Source organism: Sinocyclocheilus rhinocerous, unplaced genomic scaffold, assembly GCF_001515625.1.
Source record: "Sinocyclocheilus rhinocerous isolate Xijiao unplaced genomic scaffold, SAMN03320098_v1.1 scaffold887, whole genome shotgun sequence".
Taxonomy (NCBI): Eukaryota; Metazoa; Chordata; class Actinopteri; order Cypriniformes; family Cyprinidae; genus Sinocyclocheilus; species Sinocyclocheilus rhinocerous.
This window is the reverse complement of record NW_015634028.1, coordinates 348875-376472: the sequence shown is the minus strand read 5'-3', so window position 1 is coordinate 376472 and position 27598 is coordinate 348875. Positions and strand designations below refer to the sequence as shown.

At 38.8% G+C, this 27598-nt stretch overlaps 1 protein-coding gene across 1 annotated transcript in view; it reads left to right on the top strand.

Moving 5' to 3' along the window:
• Positions 1 to 24678, top strand: part of myo3b (myosin IIIB) — a 157112-nt gene extending 132434 nt beyond the window's left edge. The window contains exons 36-38 of the mRNA XM_016559089.1: positions 21057 to 21157; positions 21605 to 21651; positions 24498 to 24678. Coding sequence (XP_016414575.1) covers positions 21057 to 21157; positions 21605 to 21651; positions 24498 to 24645 — 296 coding nt within the window. The 3' untranslated portion in view covers positions 24646 to 24678. The remainder of the gene's footprint in view (positions 1 to 21056; positions 21158 to 21604; positions 21652 to 24497) is intronic.
• The last annotated feature ends 2920 nt before the right edge of the window (positions 24679 to 27598 follow it).

Here is a 27598-nt window from a genome sequence, read left to right as displayed (position 1 = left end):
ACAGCCGCGCTAACTCTGTGAGACTGAGAACAGGTGACCCCGCTCATCCTGTCTGTCTGAAACACACACACTCTCACACACACACACACATACACACACACACTGGAGATGACATACACTAACAAAGAAAAACACACTCAGTGTCCCTTCTGGTAGAATGTTATTCTTAATGGTTCCTTTTGTGATTATCATTTATAGTTTTGTATAAATTATTGATTTTCTGGAGGTAGTGTGTACCTGGTATATCTGGCAGCAATTTACTTCTTACAGTGCTCGTAACTTCCGGTATCCATCCTCCAATCCAGCTCAAAGCTGCCAAACTATAGACCTACCGTTGGTATGTAAATATGTTCCATAACACCTGTTATGGATCTGCTTGGCTCTTGAGAGTTGCAGTAGCCAATCAGATGTATTTCCTAATCCACAACAATTTATTCCGTTCCCTAGTCAACGATCATTCTGCAGCACAATATAAAACCTTTTGTTTTACCCTCCTCCTCCCCAGCTCCACCTGTAGAGGTCTGCTACGAATCTGATAAAATGTTGTCTGATTCATTCTAGTAATTCAGTTTGTCTTAAGCGGTCCTCTGTCTCTCATATGTAACTTTGGAAAGTCTGATACCCACTAGTGAATCATTTCATTCAAAATGCCTCTCTCTGTGTCATATGTAGTTATGGAAGGTTCTGTTTATTGAAGCCAAGTCAAGTCAAATATATTTTAATAATACAATACTGTATCTTCAGGCCTTATAGGCGCTTTACATATAGCCGAAATTTGCTAAAGAGTATGCATGAGTATACTGTATGTATCCGGGTAAGGTTGCATATACTTATAGAAGTTGTATAAATATGAGTTTATATTATATTAATATATTATATTTATATTAATAATCAATTTGAGTTATTCATTTGTTGTGCAGTGATATTGAGGATCACGAAATCGGTGAGGTTTTGTTCAATTGATAAAAAATGTAGTGCAGTGACAACACTAGTAAATCAGTAATTCTAGTAAATCAGTTCGTTCTAAATGGACCTTTCTCTCATACTTCAATTGAGTTCTATAAATTAGGGAGTATTATAGTTTATTAAAATTCAGCATAAATGTATCTTTTCAGGTTTTCTGTTGTAGCCTTAAAACTTTCATCCAAAATCAACATTGACAGAATAGAGGTCCACCCTAATTCACAAAGATCCTCCCACTTGGAGATTTATGGCCTTAATGTTTGGAGATATATGCTGAATTATGTTCAGTAGTTTTCAGTAGTGTTAAAAGCTAGTAGTGTCAATATGTCATATTTATAAATAATATTGCTCACTAAAACTGTTGTCCAGCTCTAGTTGCACTTTTCACACAGTTCAGTCTGTCGCTCACTGTATTTACACTCATGCAGTGCTGGAGGATAAAGATCTGTCAGCATGTCTCTTTAAAGCTGTTTATGTCAAATTACCTCACCTTGAATATGCAAAGAACAGAACTGCTGACTGGACCGCCCTGAGAGCCAACACACACACACACACACACACACATACACACAGACCGGTTTTAGATCACAGTGTGATGCCTTCATCAGAGGAGCTGTTGGCTAAACTAAAGGTTTGATTCAGTCTGTGAGGAGAACACATGTAAGTGTGTGTGGATGTAATTTGGATGTGTGTGTTGTGGAAGAGTAAGCAGGGCAGACTTTGATCGGAAGAGATCAGAGTGTGTGTGTGCGTGTGTGTGTCAGGGGAGACGGCAGTGCCAGATGTCTGGAGTTCTGCTCACTTCCTGCCTCTCATCCTGCTGCTGTCACCCTAGAGACACACACACACACACACACACACACTATCCCTGTCTAACTTCTCCATATCAAATGTTTGGGAGGTCATGGCCGGTGTGTTACGCTGAGACCCAAACACACTTCTCCTGTCTTTATTGGACGTGAAGTGCACTGCTGAGTCTCCGGTCTGATCCCAGCTGTTACAGAATGTAGTGTGTGTTTGTGACTGAACAGACTGAAAGTCCATGACCATTTCACATGGCCTGTGATTTTAACTGCTGATGCTGTACAATCACTAGAAACACTAGAGCAGGGGCTCTCAAAGTCTACATTCAAAGGTCCAAATCTGAATTTTCATCAGTGTCAAAGGTCCGGACCGGAACTTCTTTTTAATAAACATACATAACATGCATAACAAATAAAAAAAAAAATTTTTTTTAAATAAAGTTCCCTTTGCATTCAAAATACATTAATAACAAGTGCAAAAGTGGCAAAACAATTAATTTAAGTGTCAGCAACAGAGATTGACCGAAAAGGGTTTTTCTCTGGCCAATGCAGATATTTAGAAATCGAGGCAGCTGATGGCCGATATATGATGCTGATTTTTTTTTTTTTTTGGCCGATATGTTTGGCCGATTTTCTTTTTTTCCCCACTTTATCTCATAAAAGAGAGTTTGAGTAAATGATTATTGCAGGGCACAAGATGGTAATAGTAGTAGTAGACTAATTCAGAGTAATAATACATGGCTCAAAACTTAAGCACCTTCTCAAAACAGTTCTGAAGCATGCTTTTTGTTTCTGTTTGTTGACAGACTTGCCAATACAAATTCATTCTCTGCCAGCAGGAGGTGCTGCTGGAGCGGGAGATATAGCGGTTTCTCCGGTAACGGCTGTAATCATACAGCGCTGCACTCACAAACGCTACTTTATCAGGCATTACAGGAAAGACTAAATAAAAATGACATTGAAGCTTTTCTGAAGACGGTCGGTTCTTTTCCAAGATACACTCATATAAAAACACCCGCGGTGGAAAATCTATTTATGGCGGTCAGTTTTGATATTGTGACGGGCCGCCACAAATAACTCAATGTATGGGAAACACTGGACAATTCTAGAAGTCAAATGGCCATAATCAATCAGTGATAACAAAAAGAAAAAAATAATTATTACTAATATTAGCGGTGAAATGTCGCCCGATTATGTCAAACGTCATACGCTCACTGGATGGTCACAACAAATGTCATAAAGGAAAAGTTTCAATCTCGCCTTCGCTTTCATTTCGGACCATCTCCAAAAAGACATTAAAAAAACTAAACAAATTATTTACAAGTTTAACATGCGTATATCAAAGTAGGAAATATAATTAGTGCTCTTGAAATATGAAATGGAGACGGGTCCGGATTGAATTTCCTCCGGGTCCGGACTTTGAGAAGCGCTGCACTAGAGCCTTAATTGAATATTCAGTAACATTTTCGTTTAGCGACCAATTCTCACTAATAATTAATTGCTTATTAGCACGCATATTACTAGCATGTTAGCTATTTATTAGTACTTATAAAGCACATATTAATGCCTTATTCTGTATGACCTTATTTTAGATTCCTTAAAGGGGTCATATGATGCTGCTAAAAAGAACATTATTTTGTGTATTTGGTGTAATGCAATGTGTTTATGCGGTTTAAGGTTCAAAAAACACATTATTTTCCACATAATGTACATTATTGTTTCTCCTTTCGCCTTTCTGAAACGCGTCAATTTTTACAAAGCTCATCGGTCAGAAAAGAATAAAAGTTACGCCTTCTTTCTTTGCGTGAACATTTGGGCGGTGTTATGCAAATCTTCCCACATAGTGAGGTAGATATGTGGGGGCGTGTTAGAACGAGCCGTTTTAGGTAGGCGTGGTTGACTCTTAACTTTTATAAAGAGCATCTCTTTGGATTTGAGACTTTAGTCTTTGCTACTTTACAGATCTTCTTTATGCACCAAGAGCTTGTAACACTCCAAAGAGAAAGGAAAAAATGAAATCGCATCATATGACCCCTTTAAAGGTGCACTAAGCGAATTTTGCCAAACGATGTTGATATTTGAAAGCACCAAAACAAACACGCCCATACCCCAACAGGACCTCACCCCTATTTTGATAACTCCACCCCACGCGTACATACACAACCCTGGCAGTGACGATGGCAGAATCTGAAATGCCTGCTGGCCGAGGGTATGATGTCATCAATAGGTGAAAGCGATGTGTGTTGCTATGGTAATTCAAAGTAAAAATCAATGTAACTCACCTATCAAGAAGAAACCAAGCAACCGTATGATTCTAGGCCTTCCAGCTCCTTGAGTTCTCTCCACCGCTGTAAAGCTGCTCCGATATCTACGTGGGTCCTATCTCATGCCTGATCGTAACCCTTCTTTTTAATGTTGAGTTCCTCCGAAATTTTCCTTTTTTTTTTTTTATCTGCCATCTCTCGCTATCTATAGTCGATCTGCTTATGTCTGTCCTCTGCACTCACTGAGAGCTCTCTTCTCCCTATCATTACCAGACACGCCCCTTACTGCTGATTGGCTGCGATTGTGTATTGGGACTCGGTCCGACACTGTGGTCAAGAGTGTTTTTCAAGTATTGCTTAGTGCACCTTTAAAGGGATACCTGTAGTTCACCCAAAAATGAAAATTCTGTCATTAATTACTCACCCTCATGTCGTTCCAAACCAGTAAGACCTTTGTTCATCTTCAGAACACAAATTAAGATATTTTTGATGAAATCCGAGAGCTTTCTGACCCTGCATAGACAGCAAGGAAACTATGACGTTCAAGGCCCAGAAAGGTAGTAAAGTCATTGTTAAAATAGCCCATGTGGCATCAGTGGGTCAACCTTAATTTTATGAAGCTACGAGAATACTTTTTGTGCACAAAGAAAACAAAAATAACAACTTTATTCAACAATTTCTTCTCTTCCGGTCAGTCTTCACCACCATTCACGAGAGTAGCATGACGCATGCGTGTACATTCCTCTGCTTGTAAACAAGGCGCAGTGCATGTGTGTTCTACGTCAGAACGCCAGCTCTTGTTTCAGCAGCACCACATGCATGCATCGTGGTACTCTCGTGAATGGCGTCACAGATTCATCCTACCCCACACTTAACTTAACAACTACCTAACTACCTATTAATAAGCAGCAAATTAAGAGTTTATTGAGGCAAAAGACATAATTAATAGTGAATATGTGTTCCGAATATTCTTGATTGTTTATTTTAAAGGGATAGTTCACCCCCAAAAAAATAAAATTATGTCATCAGTTACTCATCATCATGTCATTCCAAGACTTTTATCTTCAGTAATATATTATTACAATTATATATATATATATATATATATATATATATATATAACCTGAGAGGTTTCTGTACCTACGTTGAAAGTTCATTCCACCAAAACTTTGATGATTCAAAAAGTTCATAAAGACGTTGTAAAAGTAATCTTTATTAATTAATGGTTTAACACAAGTCTTCTGGTGACACAATCGCTGTATATAAGGAACATATTTAATTCAGTCTTTTATTTACATATAAACAGTGATCAATGCACATAGAACACATCAGATATGTTAAACAGACTACATCTAGAATGTCTTTATGAACTTTTGAAGCATCGTTTTGGTGGAATGGACTTTTAATGGAGGGACAGAAATCTTTCAGGTTTCATTAAAAAATATCTTAGTTTGTGTTTTGAAGATGAATAAATGTCTTATGGTTGTGGAATGACATGAAGATGAATTAGTCCTTTAATGTTTATAGACAGCCACATCTGTATCAAGTGCCACAGAGAAAAATTTTGATTCGTCCCTTAGTACATAGTATGTAACCACAGTGTAATTACACATTGGTACATAGTATCTACAGCTCTAATGTGTGTGTAACTACACATATGTAACAACCCATGCACTGAATGGTATGTGTAAATACAAATGTGGATCAAATTGTTCCAATTACTCTTATACATATTGTTGTTACAAAACTTAGTTATAAATGTCCTGTTACACATTTGTACTTACACAAACCATTCAGAGGGTTGTCACGTGTGTAGTTACAGAAATATTACAGCTGTAGATACTATGTACCAATGTGTACTTGCACTGTGGTTACATACTACGCACACATCTAGTTACTATGTAAGTACACAGGTATTAGGGGCACTTAATATAAAGTGGGACCCAGACATTCGGAAAGTACTTTGGAAAGAAGGTGAGTGCATTTACATTATGTCAATGGAGTATGCCGCACAATGTACTCAGTTGTATACTGCATCATGTTGCATCTCATCCCTCCCATGTCCCTTCTTGGTATCCTCAAACAGAAGGATTTATTTTTTTAATCTGGTAATTATTAATTTATTTATTTAGCTTTTGGATTGGATACTAAAAAAAAAAACACATCTGTTCCACCTTTATTTGACCCTCTAACTCTAGCACTTTCTATTCTATTTTAATTCTACTTTATCTATATTTATCTTCTTTTTAAAAAAAAAACAAAAAAAAAAACACTAGCTTTCTATTTTTTCTTATATATATATATATATATACCTTGCTACGTGTACTGTGTTAGGCTAACCGAGACTTGTCATTTGCACTTATATATTGTTGCTTTTTGTTAGTTATTGTCCTCATTTGTAAGTCCCTTTGGATAAAAGCGTCTGCTAAATGACTAAATGTAAATGTAAATGATACTACAGAAAAGGTTGCTAAACGATTACAAACAAGTGACAAGCTAGTGATTTATATGTTATTTTTGCAGAACTCCAAAAACGCACTTATAGTATCCTGTTGAAATGAACAATAGTGGCAGTAAATGATCAACAATTTTTATTCCTTTTCAAACAATTTATAGTTACGGGAGCCGACGATCAATTAATAAATATTTGATTTTACATGGTTCTTTGCACAAAACAATATGACCTTCAAACAATTTTGCCATAATGCATAATTTGTAAACTAATACATTTTGATGTGTGAATCATATAACCACCTCCCTATGCATAACTTTTTGAATGTAGTAAACTTGCTCAGTAGCTCACCTGGTACACACTTAAGATGTGGAGTGCTCGATCATGAGTCCTGTGAAACATCATGATAAAAGAGCTCAAAGTCATATAAAAAGCAAGCTAAAATGATATGGCTGCTTCAGCAAATGTGTTTTCATCTGACATTTGCTTTTTAACTTTATCGGTTCTGTTTTGGGAAGGTTTTAGTGCAGATGGTATGTTGTTTTCAAACATGATGAGCATTAACCATAAATGCCTGTCAGTGCATTTGACAGTACAAAACCATATTTCAAAGACAATTAAATTATAAAAATTGCATTTAAATATGTACTTAAGTTCTACTTACGTGGGTCAAAAAAGCACTCAAAAATTAATCTAATTACATTTCATATAAATTTAAACAATACTACATATTCATTTAGTTGAAATTGACAAAATATCTGAAAACATTGTATTCAGTTTGCATTTCCTTTGATTGCTTCTTTTGAAGTCTATTATTTATGTAATAAGTACTCCATTCAAAAGTATGCTAACAGGTACTTTTTCACAAGGATATGCATTTCTGTAAACATTTTCTGTTTGTTTCTACTGAGGAAGAAGTTGAAATTATTGTCTGTGTTATTCGACAGCATCTGAAGCATAGACATCAGTTATTTTGTTTGGAAATAACCGAATATTCCTTCAAAGTAGAAATCGGGAGTTAGAGTCTCTCTCTCTTTCAGCCCCTCAGCATCATAATTTACCTTTCTTGTTTTCTCACTGCTGACATGTATGTTTACCAAAAGCATAATCTTTATAAAGCGGGTTAACATAAGGAGCTCAGCTTTCATAAACCATGAAGTCTGATCCTTTTTAGCAGAGAGGGCAACAGAAGAGAACTAGTTTGCACTTATGAAGTACGGACGTATAAAGACAATGATGCGCTATTCCATATACATAAGTGCCCTTGAAAGGCATAAAGAAAATTCTAGAAAGGAAACACTTTATGCTGCCTTCTCTTATTTATTTGCGTGCGGATGGCAGGCCTGCACATTGGCCTGAAGGGTTCTGGGGAGTGGGAGTGTTAGAGTAGTCTGATCTGGGCTTTACTCAGTGTGTTGGCTGTGAAACACACCTCTGAACATGTCATTTGAATGCATCATCGAGTGCAAGATCAAAAGTTTTACAGGATTAGCACAAATGAGTAACAAAACAAATTAATGTGTGCACACGAACAGATAGTGTCATCTCTAGTTAGTGTGCCTTCACTCACTTTGGTGGATTAAGTTCAGGAAGTGCACATTTCCTCTAGGTAGTTTTGCCCAAATGAATTTAATCTTCTGGCTGAAGCCGAAATCTTCTCTTTGACTTGTTTGATCATGTGAAAGGAGAAATATATACATTGAGGAGAACTGACAAACCATCAAAACACCAGCTGATTTAAAGACACTGAGCAAAAATGAGGAATAAACGTGAAGTTAGTGAAGAGAAAATCAGTCGTTCACACTTGCTTTGATTTTAAATCTAATGCAATGACGTTCAGACATGTTGAACTGTGACTTAAGTGTCCAAATACATTTGTGGGCCAGTACATTATAAACATATTTTACTTACATTGTGAGTCCAAAGCAATCTTTGAACACCTTTTGACGTTGTTCCTGTTGTTCTCTGTAGAGCAGATCATTTAATAGAAGCAGGCTGCCTGTGCAGAGCTAAAGTCATTGACTGTGTCTAATTGGCTGCTCTGCTGACTGTGTCGGCCGCAGGGAACACTTCATGTCATGCAAGACGAACACAGATCTGGGATTTACCCTTTTTCCTCAAAAGTGCCAAATGCTAGTAAACTACTAACTAGGTAAAACTAGAAATGCTTATAATCAACTAGTTGGTGTCTGAAAGGAATTTCTCCAATAACTGTATGTCACAAAACGTCCTGGAGGCCCAACTATGCACTTACCTGAATACTTGGACTCACTAAGCGATCCCCGTTACATATTCAAAAATCCAATACTGTTAGATCAGAAATATTGTGGCTGTGTAACATATAGTTTGTGGGATCCAACAGTTTAAGTCTTTCTCTGTTGCAGCTCTTTATTAAAGCAACCATCTGTCAGACTGCAATGTTCTGAGAGCAGCACACCGAAATGAATAAAGCAACAGACTCTAGCAAAACACTGTCCTTTAATCTTACAAATAAACCTGTGGATTCTGCATAATAATGGGAACATTGCTCGCAGCAGGGGATTTAAAGTCTGATAATGATTGTCCTGAAATTTGTTGTTTAAGTGAAAAAAAGGAAAAACAAAAAAAAAGTGTAAGAAAAACAAACTGTAGCAATGGAGAAGGTGGTGGTAATTTCCAGCCAAAACATTATCCGTTAAATTTACAGGCATTTCTTTAAACCCTAAAACACAATGCAATGCATAGTTCAAAATATGGCTAAAACACCTGTGAAAAATTAAAGGTTCTTTATGTAATTTTTTGACTGTACTAAACCATAAAAGTACCATAATATGTATGCAGATATTAAGGAAACATGCTATGTTCACATACTTGTTTCTCTGAAAAGCAATGCTACAGCCTTTGCAATTCTACTTTGAAATGTGCATCCCATGTCAGAACGTCAGTTTTTGTTTTGTGTGATTCTGCCCACTGCCAGTTTAACCAATAGTATTTAGACACCTCAGGTTGCCAGATGACGGAAAACAGTGTATTGCAGCCATGGAAGTGAGCAAACTAACTGGGTCAAAGACCACAGATTCTACCCGACATAAAAAATTCGGCATCCAACCAATAAAGCTCTTTGTCCAGAGGCATATTAAAATACAGATAAATCAACTCATCAAGTTACAGTGTAAACTTATTGTCTTGTCACCTACCATTGAAACTTGCGCTCGTTCCTGTTGTGTGTTCTCAATTTTGCAACCTGCGTGAGCGTCAAGTCTGAGGAGAAGGGGGTGGGGTAAACAACGCTCTCCAATATTTTGAATTTGGACCACATTACCCATTGCAACTACTAGCTGTCAATATTACATACTGTACCTTTAATACAGAAAATTGCTTCATATTAGCACACTACATTGTGCCTTATTTTTACAGGCTTTTCTTAGGGTGTTGTTGGACAACAGTCAACCTGGCCCAACCGTAATACTAATTCAACTACATTTTTCAGCAGTGAAAACATCTCACGTTAGGCATGTAACCCTCAGGTTCCCTGAGAGGGGAACGAGACACTGCGTCATCTAGCGGTCGCTATTGGGGAACCCCTTCAGCGTGACCGGCATCTGAAGCACGTCTAAACACAACAATAACATTGGCCAGTGACAGCCTATGACATCACTACCGGTGCGACCATAGTATAAAAGGGCGCCAGGAGAATACGTCATCCGCTTCTTCGGCTGCAATAACGAAGCATGCGTTCTGAGGCATGGCAAGAAAAGAGGACGCAGTGTCTCATTCCCCTCTAAGGGAATCATGGTTACATGCGTAACCTGAGACGTTCACTTTAGAGGGAACTCGAACTGCATCCTCTAGCGGTCGCTATGGGGAACGGAATACCCACGCTGCCATGTTGAGGGAAGTGCATGCCATATTTTCTGAGGCGAGCACTAAGCACCAACTCCACAGTGAAACCATCGGAGTCGCCCCTCGGACACATCAGCGGCTGTCAGTGACACTATCTCCTTCGGCCAAAGGACGAAAAATAACTTACCAGTTAAGGGCTGACAAGGAAGCCTGGTCCCAGGGCAGAGCTCAAAGGCTTGGAATCAGATAACAATGTGCTTTAAGGGGATATGGCTGGGCATCTAGGTTTCACCACATTACCAGAACCTGGCCTGTCACCTAGGGGGGGACATCATACATCTACCCCTAATTCTCCCAGGGGGAGATACAGGATAGCCGACAACCAGTCTGCCTGAGGAAGAGTCTCTGACTTGAGATATGACAAAAAGGTGTCCAGTGCAAAGGGAATTGCAAGGAACCGGCAGTATACACCTTCACTGTACCTGCGATGGAGACTTCCTGTAGGATCTCTTTCTCCAGATCCCTCGAGCTGGTAGGCATATACCTCGACAGCCCAGTCAGATGGGAGACATTGTTAAGGTATCACTAAATATACATATGTAGAGTGGGACACAAGGTGAGAACCGGGGCCTTCCAGAGGCATATTAAAATACAGATAAATCAACTCATCAAGTTACAGTGTAAACTTATTGTCTTGTCACCTACCATTGAAACTTGCGCTCGTTCCTGTTGTGTGTTCTCAATTTTGCAACCTGCGTGAGCGTCAAGTCTGAGGAGAAGGGGGTGGGGTAAACAACGCTCTCCAATATTTTGAATTTGGACCACATTACCCATTGCAACTACTAGCTGTCAATATTACATACTGTACCTTTAATACAGAAAATTGCTTCATATTAGCACACTACATTGTGCCTTATTTTTACAGGCTTTTCTTAGGGTGTTGTTGGACAACAGTCAACCTGGCCCAACCGTAATACTAATTCAACTACATTTTTCAGCAGTGAAAACGTCTCACGTTAGGCATGTAACCCTCATATACCTCGACAGCCCAGTCAGATGGGAGACATTGTTAAGGTATCACTAAATATACATATGTAGAGTGGGACACAAGGTGAGAACCGGGGCCTGAACCAACTCGGAGAAAGGGTATGATGCTGGCAGCATGTAACCCTTACCATAAATGGATTTTAGAAAGTGCACAGGATGCTCAGCGTGTGCACTTACCATAAGCATGGATTTAAGAAAGCACTCAGTGTCGTTATAGAGGCCATGAAGAGGTATGACTGCATCATGAAGCTATAGGAAGCAGAGTACTCGACTCTTTGAGTAAGAGGAAGACTCACATACTCGACCTTGCACATAACACGACTCCTGAGAGTAACGTGCTCAAAGTGACCCATCAAGCTTTGAGGCTCACAGTCCATCAGGAGGGCCGAAAGTACGGCCCAACAACCTGAAATGACTGCTTCACAGGCCTAAAGGAGCAGAGGGGCCTGAACCAACTCGGAGAAAGGGTATGATGCTGGCAGCATGTAACCCTTACCATAAATGGATTTTAGAAAGTGCACAGGATGCTCAGCGTGTGCACTTACCATAAGCATGGATTTAAGAAAGCACTCAGTGTCGTTATAGAGGCCATGAAGAGGTATGACTGCATCATGAAGCTATAGGAAGCAGAGTACTCGACTCTTTGAGTAAGAGGAAGACTCACATACTCGACCTTGCACATAACACGACTCCTGAGAGTAACGTGCTCAAAGTGACCCATCAAGCTTTGAGGCTCACAGTCCATCAGGAGGGCCGAAAGTACGGCCCAACAACCTGAAATGACTGCTTCACAGGCCTAAAGGAGCAGAGCACTCAACTCTCAGAGTGAGAGGAGAACTCACATGCTCAGAAGGGTGCACGATGGGGCTCTGGGAGTGGCATACTCATAGGAGACCCTCCAATTGAGGGAAGTACTGCCAACTCAACCATAAGGGCAGTCATATGATGGGAGCCCCAGGGGCATGCTCAAAGTGACCCTGTAATAAGGGGAACAATGCCAAACTCAACCATAAGAGCAGCCTAACAGAGAGGCAATGATGGCCTAACAACCTGGTATGGCTGCCTCATGGAGCTCCAGGGAGCAGAGAACTCGACTCTCAGAAATGAGACGGGAACTCAGACGCTCTCCTTGGGAGCGGTGTGCTCATAGATGACCCTCTAAAGGGATGGGAGTACTGCCAAGCTCAACCATAAGAGCAGCCTAACAGGGAGGCAAAAGATGGCCTAACAACCTGGTATGCTTGGCCTAAGGAGAACCTAATTGGGGAGGTCTACTAGACCACAAACCCCAAGACGTCACCAGAGTAAAGAGAGAGAGGTCCCAGATAGGGCCCTCATCTCCTCACTTTCGACAGGAGAGGCCCATGGGGAGCCCTACTACCCAGTATTGAAAATCAGTGGCATAGAACGGAGGTCCCAGATGTGCTGCAAAAGGTAGGCTAGTTAGCATACACACAAGAAATGCAAGAAAACTTTGCCTGGGGCGGGGTGGGATGGAGCTGAAGGGACAACATAATGTTACTGCACCACTGTATAATACCAGGGTTAGGGAACCAGGTTCTGCGCCAGTGACATACTCACAGGTGGCCCTCAGGAGCACAAGGGGAGTATACTCCAAGCAGGATACTCAATTACACCACTCGCGGGTAAGGAGCACCAGCTCAATACAGGGTCAACCCTGAAATTAAAGTAAAGGCACACAGCATGGGTTCCCGGGGTGCAGTTATAATATCAGGTCCCTTCCATGCTCAGCCTATGAACTCCACGAATGGTCCGACTAATTGCCTTGGCAACAGCAGGACTCAAACCACGGGCGATAGGCAGAGAATTATCAACGCGACCGCAACGCACAGCATGTATTCAGCTCCCGCGGAAGCTAAACACATTTAGTTCAAATCCTAGATTTCCTCGGAAATCAAGTGAGAACAGAAACCGCTGCTGTGAATTACTTTGCTTTGAGCTTGTTAAACTAGCACAAGTGGTGAACGCACTCATGCAAACACTGTCTACAGTCTCAGGTAAATGGTGAAGCTCTCACCTCTAGAGTTGGGGTCCTTGGACTCGGACTGCAATTGTGAATGAACTTGGACTCGGACTCTGACATTTTGGATGCAGAAATTTTCAGAGACAAATCCACATCATGTGCAATATAAAATATAAAGAAATAAGTAACAACATAAAATTAAGATAAAAATCCATTAATAAACGTCTTCCACTCAAACTCAATTGATTAAAAACTAGGACTCGACTCGGACTCGACAAGGTGGACTCGGACCCAACACTAATCACCTCCCCTTTCAGTAGTCCTGCGAATGCATCACAATGAGCACAATCACTCCTCTTGAGTCGAACATGTTCAATTCACAACTATCCACAAAGAAATAAGCGCAATGAGTGCAATGAGCCTATTCAACTCCCTCAAGAGCTGAACACGCTTGCTTCTCACCCACACACACAACACATGGGTTGTGTAAAACCTCAGGTATCAGAGCAAAGCCTCTGATGAGGGAACATGTTTGCGTTCCCTCGAAAGGGAACTCAGCCTTTTTCATAAGACTGCAGCTTTTCTTGTATAAACAAGCATTTTTACAGTAGCAATGCAACATTACAAAATGTTACATTGCTGTTTTTGTCACATTATTTTGCACAAACAAGCAGAGACTATAATGATTCTTTAGAACCTCTGGAGAGTCTGATTCATTTCAGCAAGTTTGTTCAGACAGTTATTTTTAATATACTGGTTTCAAAACTGATCAACCTTTTTATTTGAATCATCACTCAGCTATATTCCTGGAACACCATGCATGACATTTCCTTTCCATTGACTTCCTTTTTGTAGTGCCATAAATATTTTGTTAAACATTGCTGTTGAGCATTGTTTATAGTATTTTTATAGTATTTCAAAGTTAATGATTCAGTAATAGAAAGATGTTGTTAAATCATATAATCTGATATTTATATAATGTAAAACATATTGCACCCTTAGTAGTTAGCTACTTTTTGTTTAGAACTTGCCATACAGACAGCTACTTCTTTTATAGAGTAGCGTTACTTTGATTAGAAGATTTCAAGCTCTGGCTAAACATTGCTCTTCATTTCTTTTCTTTTTCAGTAGTTGAGATTTGGCTGAGTGAGCACTGTATCGTGGGAAAGTCTAGTTAACTTGGTGCTAACTTTTGAAATCCTCTTAATGTCAGTGAGAAACAGAGTACCTTTAACAGAGTTTAACAGGATGTACTTTCATGCGGGACAGTAACAGACTGAGTCTTTAAAGATACTTATACTGTCCCATCTATTAGCATATTAGCATCAGTGGTATTATGGTTTAAGTCTTGGTGATGAGTTGGGTGGATTTCCCTTCATCCTCCTAAGGTGCGACTGTTTTGAGTTGAAGACTTGTCTTATCATGTCAGATTTCCCATGACCACAGGCACCATGGATAGATGGGTGTTACATGTGGAGAATGGCACAAATTAGATTCTGTTTCAAATGAACAATATTCTTTTGTCAATTCATCAAAGGATCCTAAAAAAAGTACTAGGGTTTTCAGAAAAGTAAGTAGGCCAACTGTTTTCAACATCAATTATAATAAGATATGTTTCTTGAGGAGCAAATCAGCATATAGCATAGCAATAATATTATTTTATTCTGTAAGGGGTAGGATTATGTTTTAGGTTCTAAGGTTGGGTTAGGGCACTGGTTCTCAATTCCAGTGCTCTGCACATTTTGCATGTCTACCTTATTTAACACACCTGATTCAGATCATCAGCTCTTTATGAGAGAGATCCATGACCTAAACTGAGTGTGTCAGTTAAGTGAGACATATAAAATGTGCAGAGCCAGCTCTGACAGGACTGGAGTCCACAGGACAGGAATTGAGAACCACTGGGTTAGGGGATAGAAAATATTGTTTGGTCAGTATAAAAACTATAGAAGTCTATGTCCCCACAATTCACAGAAACCTAACGTGTTTGTGTGTATCGGTGTTCTTTGTAAATTCCCTGCTGTGTGTGTAATGCCAAGCACATTGGGATTAGATTTTAACAAGCCTGTTTCAATTCCAATCATCAGACTTTACTGAGTCTGATGTCAGAACAGTTCCAGATTGGCCTGGAAATCGTCCCACTTTAGTTTTGTTCAGTAGCTTAGTTTGCGAGGGTTCAAGAATGCAGTTTGCATGCACTCTTACAGGACAGGTTAGTGTGTATATGGGGTTTCTCTTTGCATTTCTGTGTGTTTATGTAGGTCTGTGGGTTAGTGTTGTGCTTTTATCTGAGTGTGTGTTGTTTCTCAGCATCTCTGTTCAGCAGTGTGTGTGTGTGTGTGTGTATGGTCTGGTCTGCACATGCTTCATTTAGACATCAAAGAGCACTGCTGATGATTTTGCCTTACAATCCCCCCTCTCCTCCATCTGTACAAACAAACCCCAACGGCTCGGCCCAGCCCGAGACGTGTCAGGTGATCATGCACGTGAGCGATGGGAATCAATACGCCTCCCGCGTTTATACGGCTAAAAACCCTTTTAGCATCTCTTTTATGTAGTTTCTAAAGCGTGTTCTGATATTCAAGGGATTTAGAGGTGCTTTTTAAGAGCCGGCATGAGTCTCGTCAAATTAAAACCTCTCTCTGAGAAGAATTCTCAGCCTTTTTATCTATCAAATGCAAACATTTACGACACGCAAGGCAAATGGTACAACATAAAACTCATCCCCTTAGTGGTTTATTTTATTGCTTTTTTCTTCTTTTCTTCCAGCCAACAGTCTATAAGAAAAATCGATAAATCCTGAATAAAGGATTATATTTTGTGCAAACCTTCATAGATTGCTTCGGAGATTATTACTGCCCCTCCCAACACAAACACACACAATGAAAAACATACAATGGTTTGTTATGCCGTTAATGGATTTCTGTGTGACCCTGTCATTGTTTCTTGTCACCCAGTGACATTAAATATTCAATACTTTGGAAAAGGAAAAAAAAAAATCTATTATTAGTATTTTCTAATTATATGTATGGCCCTCATACATTTACATTATTGGATTTGGCAGATACTTTTATCCAAAGAGACTTACATTACATTCAAGGTATGCGTTATCTGTTCATGCATTTCCTGGGAATCAAACCCATAACTTCGGTGTTGCTACTGCCATGCTCTACTGTTTGTGCTACAGGAGTATTATTACTCAGGTGAGTATGGAGTGATTTATTTGTAGTATAGAAAAATCATTCCAGCGAGCTTTTGTGCCTGACTAGTCACAATAATGTTATGTTTATTGAGAAGAAAAGAGGTCTCAGTACCGAAACTTGAGGTGCACCGGTGGTTAGCTGGTTTCATTTGTGAATTCTGTGCTGCTGCTCCTGCAAAGATTATGTTTCAATGTTCTTCTCTTTAGAAATCACAAAGAACAGAGTTAAAAAATAAACATTTTTAATTAATATCATTCATATATATTGTGATCTTGTGTGTAAAAGCTATTTTGTTGGAGTTTTCATTATGAAACCTTTCTCCCATTAAAGCCTTAAGTTTGCTTGCTTGTGCTGTGATTTTCTGGCTCTTTAACTTTTCGTGTCCTTTGTTACATACTAGCCCTTTTAGTCTAGGGCAGTGATCCTCAAATAAAAAAAAAAGTGAAAACATAAACTTCAGGAGCTGACTTTTATGCTGGTCTTCTTCTTGATGTGAAGCTGAGGTTGCTGGGCAGCAAATCCGCAACAGGTGAACCTGATAAAACTATCAGTAGTCACACAAAAACAAAGAGAGAAAGAGAGAGAAAAGAGAAACACCACAGTAGCAAAAAGAACAACCACAAATAATAAACAATACAACTCCTGACGTAACACCTCTGTGATGGACAATGAATGACCAGCTAATATATTGCCTCATAGGACTTTGTTGATACAGTCATATATCAATATATCATTGTATAATTATATAATTCTTTGTCTCCCAATACTGCATCGATATCCTGAGGTTGCTAAACTGGCGTGCACTAAACTAGGTGCAGTCAAATGCACTTCTGAATGCAAACTGTGTGAGAGATTGAAACTCTCTCTTCCTTACATTCTGAGTCTCTCTCTTACAGCAAAATGCATGTAATTTATTTACGTAAACACGGGCAATAAATACTGAATTAATAATGTAACTTTATTAAGCTTGATTAATAAAAAAGTTCTAATAAATTCATACTACATATTTATTTACCTGGCCAGTTCGATAAACATTTCTGTGTTTTCGAAGTAAAAAAAGCTTTCAAAGAAAAAAAGCTTACATTTTATTGCGATTTTATGGAGTGTGGTCCCCTCTGTCGAAGGCTAAGCTGCTGGTTTTGTCTAGGGTGGGATTCTCTGCTCCAGCAGTGTGGTACTCAGGCCCTAGGCAGGATGATGAGTGTTTAGATGGCTTTTGGCTGCCTGTGTGCTGCTGGTCTGTCAGAGCAAGAGCGGCAGCCCTGAGGGAGAGCTCGGGATCAAATGCTGCTGATTTCCCAGACAAAAGGGGAGGATCAACCACTAACCCACATATGTGTGTGTGTGTGTGTGTCTGTGTGTGTGTCTGTGTGTGTGTGTGTGTGTGTGTGTGTGTGTGTGTGTGGAAGTGAGACTTACATATCACTAATGGCTCAAGGTCAGACTACTTAAACTCTGTGTTAGGGGAGTAACTTAAAGGTATTGCCCTCTCTCTCTCTCTCTCTCTCTCTCTCTCTCTCTCTCTCTCTCTTTTTCTCTCTCTCTCTTAACTGCACCCACTTGACTTCAAGTTCAGTGGCACTTTCTCACATTTCAGGTGTAATTAAGCTACTAAATTAAGTGTGATATGAGAGGATATTCAACAAGAAAAAAGTGTAAAGCAGAACTTAATTATATCCTTTGGGAATTGATTGGATGGTGAAAAGTGGACGATTGATGGGAAGAGGTTTAAAAATAAGAGGGTTTGACAACAAAAAAATCATTTTAGAGGAGGAGCAATTTATTACATTTTGATGAATGGTTACAGTTTTTTGTTCAGTTAACCTTCAATAACTTTTGTGCATTTGGCAGATGCTTTATTCTAAAGTGCATTGAAGGCATACAGTATATATATATATATATATATATAATGTATGTATTATCAGTTCATGCTAATTTGCAGATGCATCATTTAAAAAGACCTGGCATGTGTATTAATAAAGCAAATAAGGTCAGTTTTGATTTCATGTTGACTTGTATACTTTTAACTAATTAGCCTATATTTCAATTATTAATAAATGATTCCAGTATAAATATAGATATTTCTATTAATTTATTTTCTCAGAATTGTATTGAAGGGAGGGAATATTCTTCTGTATGCTTAGTATCTGGATGAAATTACTGGTTTGCTGTCAGAACAAATTTGTTCATAAATATGCTTTTCCTATTTTTTATCTCTTATTTTTGTCCTAAACAGTTATGCTCTCTGTTTGATCTTTGCTCATTGGGCAAATATAGAGTTTCTGTCCAAACCAGTTTTGATTTACAGTCGTGAAATGACTTGCAGAGCAGTTCTTTTATGCAGGAAGCTTGGAGGTCCTTAAGCATAGGAGATGGGAAAAGTCAACTTTTGCGCAAAGCAAATTTGAATGTAAAGTTGAAAGAGGTTGCAGCGTGTGACACTGAGTGCTCTTGACCCATTTGGAGGACCAGAACTCTGCAGTCATTACAAGTGCATCAATGTACAGCGGAAGAGCACATCACCCGTTCTTTAAACGCTTTTGAAGCAGCAGAAAGTCAAATCTATGCAAAGTAGAATTACACCAAGCCAGAGAAAGACTGAACCTCAACGCTTTGATGTGTGAGAAGGATAGAGATGTTCTGCGGTCTGTTCAAAGCCATCACGCCATTCTGTTCCGGAGCGTTCTGCAGAATGACTACATCACTGAACTCTGTTTTAGAGAAGGTTTACGGAGGATCTGAAAAGACGATGAGCAGAGAAGTTCGGCCTTGTCTAAAATGAAGGCGAGATGAAACAGGCCGAGATATTAAATATACATGCCGGCGTAGAAAGGTGTCCTGGATTTCTGCTCATTTTGTGGTGTTTGTAGATCTGAAAGGTTACAAGTGAACATGAGGAAGCAAGACTGTCTCTCTTTCTCCTCTTCCTGACATGCTGTTTGATCTACGATAATTGTGAACCGACAGAATTTTGGTGGATCAGATGGTTGGCACTCATGCATGATTGTGAAAAGTACACACTGCATAGTTAAACTACTTTTATATGTGATAGCAGGCATGATTGGAAAAGTGTTTCACATTTTTATACAAAAAAAGTAGCACAACTGTTTTCAACATTGATAATAATCAGAAATGTTTCTTGAGCAGCAAATCAGCATATTAGAATGATTTCTGAAGGATCATGTGACACTGAAGACTGGAGTAATGATGCTGAAAACTCAGATTTGCTTCAGGAAGAAATTACATTTTTGAACCGACAGAATTTTGGTGGATCAGATGGTTGGCACTCATGCATGATTGTGAAAAGTACACACTGCATAGTTAAACTACTTTTATATGTGATAGCAGGCATGATTGGAAAAGTGTTTCACATTTTTATACAAAAAAAGTAGCACAACTGTTTTCAACATTGATAATAATCAGAAATGTTTCTTGAGCAGCAAATCAGCATATTAGAATGATTTCTGAAGGATCATGTGACACTGAAGACTGGAGTAATGATGCTGAAAATTCAGATTTGCTTCAGGAAGAAATTACATTTGAACATATCTCAATAGAAAACAGTTATTTTAAATTAAGATCATGTCATAATATTTCTGTTTTTACTATATTTTTTATCAAATGAATGCAGACTTGGTGAGCATAAGAGACATCTTTCAAAGACATTAAAAAAAATACTGAATGTTATATATGTATAGGTAGTGTTTTGAAAAAAAAACATTGTTAACATTTATTTTAAGTGTTGTTTTTGTTGTTACAGTGTAATTAAATGAATATTGTGTAATATTAATTAGGTACATGTACTTACTATATGACAATCGGTAGGGTTTGGATTAGGATTAGTTGCTTGTAATTACTTGTAAGAACTGTTACTACTAAGTAATTACATGTAATGTGTAACTTGCCTTAAAGTGTTGCCACAATTTTATGTTTTCGTGTCTTTAATATGAACAGGACATGAATCACACCTCAAATCATGTGGCATGTTATGGAGGGGTGTACCATACTAAATATGTGCAGTCATATTCTGTGTGTACATACTATGTACTTATTATAGTAATTACAATAACTAGGTACTAACCCTGAACCTAACCCTACCCCATGTAGTTACCTTATATTACCAGTACTTTCTTAGGTAAGTACACATACTGTAAAATAAAGGGCAACCGATTTTTGCCTGGTGGACAATAAAATGGATGAAAACTCCCATAGACTTATACTGAAGAAGCTGTATCTATTGACTTGGACCAGAAAGAAAACACCTAATTACCACTTAGAACACTTCATGCCACCACATAGCAACTTTTGCAAGGGCAAACACCACTCACATTTTCTTCACAAAATGTAAAAATCTTGCAGTGCACTATTGTTTAGCATGATGTATTTATGTTGCAGCTGTCAGCTTTATTTGTGCCGCTCTGCTTATACAATTCCTGCAGGGCAACACAATGGGAGACGTGTCACTGATCCGTCCCGCGCATGTGTGTGTGTGTGTGTGTGTGTGTGTGTGTCCCGCAGGTCCAACGGTGAAGCTACATCACCGTTCCCCTCGGCGAAGAGGACAGCAGCCCAAGCTCCTGAACAGCCCGGAAGACAGTCTTTATTACAACCATCTCAACGTGAGTTCAAAGCCTTTCATGGAAGCCTTTGTCTAACTTTGTTTCCAGATGATAATACAATTAAAGCTACCTGTGCCAGACCCCCGAGCCCCCACCCCCACGCCGCTGTGCCGTTCTGTTGTCTCCACCATGTGCTTTGGCGCTTTATCTGTTGCTTTCATGTGAGGATGTCTCCCTTCACGGTGAATAATTGATGTGGTTTATCAAAGCCGAGCAAGATGCCTGCCTCATCAGCCTCAGCCGCGTGAGCTTTGATCAAGAAAAATTATGCTGTGACTTCTGATATTATCAGCATCTGCACACATTCAACACAAAATCACTTTGAATTAAAAATTAATGATTCTCTCGCGCATGTTCGTTGCTTCGTGCTTGTCTTTTCTGAAGCTTTTCTAACTCTGTGCGTGTGTGCGTGTGTTTGCGTGTGCTGGTTCTGTGTCCTCTCTGCAGAGAAGTCTGGATTATCAGGGGAGCAAGAGGAAACCCAGAAAACTGGGGTAAATAACAGCTTTCCTTCTTCATATCTAAACACCCCACCAGCTCAGGAGGGGAGCAGAGAAGACCTCGGCTCTGTTTGCTTCTCATGCAAATGTGCAGCTGAAAATACGAACTATTTAAGAAGTGCCTTTTTTTCTATTTTTGGGAGGAGAGAAGCGTGATATAAGAATGCATGTATTAATTGTGAGATATGTGACCTCACAATCTGTGAAGTTAAGCCTGGTTCCTCTAATACCTCGAGCAGGCTGTATATCAGCGCTCTTTATGAAAGGATTAACCGTTTCTTGCTTTTTCTTTTATATATTTATTATTTTTAACCCCTGTTAAAAAATAAGGCAACTTTTTTTTTTTTTACATTTAGTTTGCCGTTTTAACCTCTTAGGTTATTTGTTTCGCTGTTTTAACACTTTAAATTAAAACACTGTTTTATTAATTTATTGCCTGTTATTTATAGCACTCAGGTTGCTCACGCTTCAGAAACAAGTGCAACTGACTGACATAAGAAACTCAAAAGCATCAGAGAAAAAAACCACACACATTAAGAGTCAGAGGAAGGGAATAGTATTGGGAAAAAAGAAGAGTGGATGGAGAAGTCGCTGTGGGGACTCAAGGGAGTGAGTTTCAGAATTTCAGAGTGATGATACCAAATGATCTTCCACCCACAGAGGAAAGTCAAGATGTTTTGAATCCGAGCACCTCATGTGAGGCTGAAGTAACTAGTTGAGATGGTTGAAAGGTCATTAAAGTATCTTGTAATGGAAACGAGAAAGAGACATGCAGCCAATTTCATTTAGAACGTAATCAGGGAAATGTTCATGTTCTGCTATTTTTCAAGGAATTTAAAATGTATTTTTAACAGTATTTAGCTACTTTATTACTCATGCAGTTTTTATGAGCTCATATTAGTTGAAAGATTAAGTTTAAATGTTTCTATTTAAGTAATTTAATTAATTATTTTGCCACACCATGTATATATATATATATATATATATATACACCAAGTTCTGTAATTAACCTCTAGATGGCGCAGGCTGATGGGTCCTTAACGTAACTGATGATATACTTAGCATTAAACGACTTGTCACAAGCTGATTGGTTCATGTTGCATACGCAGCCAATGAGCTTGCTGCTTTACATTTAAATGCTGATTACCGTTCGCTTGAGCATTGCAGCGCGCTTTCAGAGTTCCGCTGAAACGCTCCACCTTCCCCAGCTCCACCTGTATAGATCTGCTACGGGTTATTTTATATGTTATTTGTGCAGCAGCAGTATGTCTTAAATACTCACAGCACCATATCGGCTTATGTATTGGCAGTAGCAAGTTCCTGTACTTGCTTGCAACAGCAATAAGCTACAAATACAGCAACAACCAGCAGCAGCAGCATATCAGATCTATTCCACCAAGACCAAATACATTAACATTATCATATCCATTACCATGCTAAAATCTTCTGAGAGTTCTCATGGTAGAAATACATATATACAGTATATTTGTGAAAATAAACACACAAAAAATAACTATACAATTAAGTTGAACTACTATTAAAAATCTGTACTGATACAGGCAAATAATTATTCTGCTTATTTAATTTATAACATGGAGCTCTGTATCATCTCTCAGAAGGAAGCAGTTCATACTGTGAGTACAGATAATGAGATGTATCACTGAATTTTCTTCATCTGGCTAAGTATGCACTGCTCATTTAAAAACGGAAGATTATGGTGTTCTTTCCTCCATGTTATTCTCATTGGTGTGTGTACTCCGAGCATCAACACACAAAACACACAGTTATACCATACCTAAAAATACTTCCTCAAACAGCCTGTTAAAACTTTTTTTAACACAATATTATTATCAATCCCATAAAAATAGTCTGAGTAAAAAAGTACAATCTCTGATGTGTGTTTAAAAAGTGGAAGGACTTGAAAGAAAAAACGAGATACAGCACCTACAATAAACATTCTTCCTAATGTTATAGGCTGTAAGTTATGTCAAATAGGTTTTAATTTGAAATATTGACATTGAATTAAAAACAAAAATGTCCATGTTATGCTTACTTCAGGAAACTACTTGATCTCACCCTTAAAAAACCCTAATACAGTCAGGTTAATTCAGTTATATTAATTAACATTTTGGTCCCACTTTATATTAAGTGGCCTTAACTACTATGTACATACATTTAAATTAATAATTTGGTACAATGCACTTATTGTGTACATACATGTTTTTACATTGTACTTATTTTAAAAATACCTGCATGTAATTGCATCTGTAATTAATTTCTGTAATTACATTTATAATTACACTGTTGACCCATCCCTTACACCTTAACCCACCCTTAAACCTACCCATACCACCAAACCTGTCCCTAACCTTACCCGTTTCCCACCTCAATAGCAGCAAAAGTGTTTTGCAATACAATATGAACACTAAGTACATAGTACTTATTTTTTGATGCAAGTACATTGTAGTTAAGGCCACTTAATATAAAGTGGGACCAATATTTTTAATGGATAGAACCAGTTAATTTAGATCAGGGCTGTCCAAACTTGGTCCTGTAGGGCCGGTGTCCTGCAGAGTTTAGCTCCAATTTGCCTCAACCACACCTGAACCAGCTAATCAAGCTCTTACTAGGCATAGAAACTTCCAGTCAGGTGTGTTGATTAGGGTTGGAGCTAAACTCTGCAGGACACCGGCCCTCCAGGACCGAGTTTGGACAGCCCTGATTTAGATATTACATGAAGCAAGCTTTTAGCTTACCAAACCTATATTTTTTTTTACAGTTTATGCTCTGTTTGGCTTAATGTATCAGTGACCCTCTTATATTTCTCTCTCATTTCTCAGGCAGATCAAGCTTCTGGATGGAGAGGATGAATATTATCAATTACTGTCTGCAATAGAGTCCGTCCCTGAGGAGGAGGTTTTATCTGGCTCCTCCCCAAACCCTAAGAATGTCACGCCCACTGGCCCTCCCGCTATCTCATCCAGATGAGCTGTGCTCCGCCCACCGCTTTGACGCGTGCTGACAGTTGGTGAGAGCTTCGCAGACAGCAGACCACTGCAGTTAAACACACACAACCAACCATCAATGTGTTACAGGGTGACCAATTTATCAGCTTATTTAAAGGGATAGTTCACCCAAAGGTTAAAATACTGTCATCATTTATTCTCCTTAATTTTGTTCCAAAACTATATGACTTACTTTCTTCTGTGGAGCATAGACAAGTATATTTCAAGAAATGCCTTTTTTTTTTTTGTTCTTGATTTTCCCCCATACAAAGTCAATGGTCGCCAAAACTGTTTGTTTACCAAAAATATAGAAAGTCATAGGAATGACATGAAGGTGTGTAAATGACAGAATTCTCATTTTTGGGTGAACTATCTTTTAAAAGCAATAACAATAAGCCATTTCAGGTTGTTCTTTGCAGTGATTTTACCATAAAGATGACATGAAAGCATCGCTTTTAGTTCATATCTGTTAGCTTTGAGGTCATGTGAAAAAGAAGTACACTTTAACATACTTTTAAAAAGAATACTTATCGTGGAAATAATACACTTGAACATTTAAAATGTATTTACTGTAGATGTGATACTGAATAACACTACAGTTAAAACAATAATCAAGTACTTTACATGTGTTTTAGTATGTTAATCAACAATCAAAATAAGTATACTTCTTTAAAGCACGACAAAAGATTATTAAAACATAATTATTTAAAATGTACTTTAAAGTAAAACTTTTAATTTGACATTTTTACAAAGTGCCCTTTTTTAAAGTGACTTAAGTGTGTTAAGAAACAGTCATGAAAGTGTGTTCTACTTAAGTACACTTAAATGACCTTTTATTTCATTAATATATTATCTGCAAGAACAGTTTTTAAAAATACACTTTTTAGATTTGAAGTACAATGCAAGTGCACATTCAATACAATTAAGCACACATCATTTTCACAAGTTTATGCTACCCATATAGATGTCCCAACCCAATTATTTAATTATAATAACCTTATTTAGAAGAATAACAAGACGTTTTTTTGTCCAGCACTAATGTCCTGTTTAACAGGAAATACGCCATCACAGAAAATAAAATTGATCAACTTATTGGGTTTCTGAGGGGTGTTGTAGGCATAAAGCATGGTTATTTAGACATAAAGCATGGCTAAATCATGCACAGCCAGCAGCAATAGGATAAAAGCTACCAACATTCCTAAACTAGTATATATTATAGATATATAATATAATACTGTATATATAGAGAGAGATTGAATGCAGAATTAAAAACCATAGAATAATATACAAGTTTATATGTGGTCCCGCAGGTAGACCTGTGTGTATATCGGCCTGTGTTGTGCCTTTCTGGGATGCTGATTGGTCAATCCAGCATTACAGTCATGAAAATAGTAACTGTAAAGCACAACTTCACATACTTTATTGCTTAATTAAATTGGCTTCAGACATGGCTCATCCAGTAAGATTTTAGAACCTCAACCATCTGTTTTATAAAAGTGAATTAAAGGACACTTTTCAGAAGACAAGTGATAAATCATTGTTCTTTTTGAACGTGATATCCTCGGCATAATCTATCTGACTGGCAGTGGCAGCATCTCTCTCTGTACTCACACCTAAATAACTGCTAAAGCTAAAAGATCTTCAGAGAAACATGTTTCAGTCTTCAAGAACTCAAAGAAGTCAAGTACAGCATTACATCCCTCCAATATGAACAAATCACTCATTGTGTCTTTTGATTTCTGCACTCTTTTTTCCCCTCTTTCTGTGATTGTAGCCTTGTTTGCTGTGGCAGACTGTCAGATCAGACATGTTTCGCCCTAATACACATGACAGACAGTGCAGATGTCACATTGCATGAATAAATGAATAACTAAATAACAGAGCTCACTGAGTTTGGAGACGTTGACGTCCTGTGGTGTCGTAATAGTCATTCAGGACACAACAGCAGTTATTTTGCAGAAACTCTGACTTTCTGTTGACTTTCTATCCATGTACAGTGGCCCAAAAAAGTATTTAGACACTTAAGACACACTTAAAAATAGATGAACATTGTCAAACCAAGTGGCATTTATTTTAACAAGAGCAAACACACTTTTAAAGGAAAACTTTGACAAAAATGTGTTTGAACTGATAAAATGTGTTAAATGTATCACACATGTGATAAAATGTATGATCATGTCGGTGATGACCGACGAATTCGGATCTTGCCAGAGAGACCAATCCACTTCGAGTGTAACTAAACGAGCCAATGGACATTGGCATGTGGATTTCGCATCTGGCTGCCACACCCCGCAGCGCGAGTATAAGAGGCAGCAGGTGCACCGCATTAATTCATGTTTTCGAGGAGGAGCCGAGCCAGTGACCCGGCAGATCAGCGGTGGAACAGCAACTGTGGCGACGGGACGTGACGTCTCCGTTCCCTCCTTCAGGGAACGAGGTTTACATACGTAACCGAGACGTTCCCTTTCAGTCGGTCACTCTCGGCATCACATCAGTGATGACCAACGAATTGGGATCCCTACCAACGTGCCACAGGTGCTGCCCCCTCCAGTGCCCTGTGTATGCCTCTTGACCCTTCCTATAAGGCAGACGATAGGACCAGGCTCTACACAGAGAAGATCGACCACTGCTGTTCCTTGCAACACAACAGCAGGACTTGGATAACACTGGGAAAGCATGCCCTATCCATTTGGAAGGGGCATGCTGCAGAGTCACCTCCTCCCAGAGAGGGTTAAGTGACATTTACTCACGTGGAGTAACCCCGTAGGGCCCTACTGCACAGGGAAGTCTCTGAGATGGCTCAGGCTGCATCATTTAGAGACGGCAGAACGTGGTCTGCCAGGGGAAACACGGTCCTAGTAACTGTACCGTGGACATACACATATGGGATCCCAACAAGGTCACTCATATGGGCACTAGCCTCACACCAGATTTCA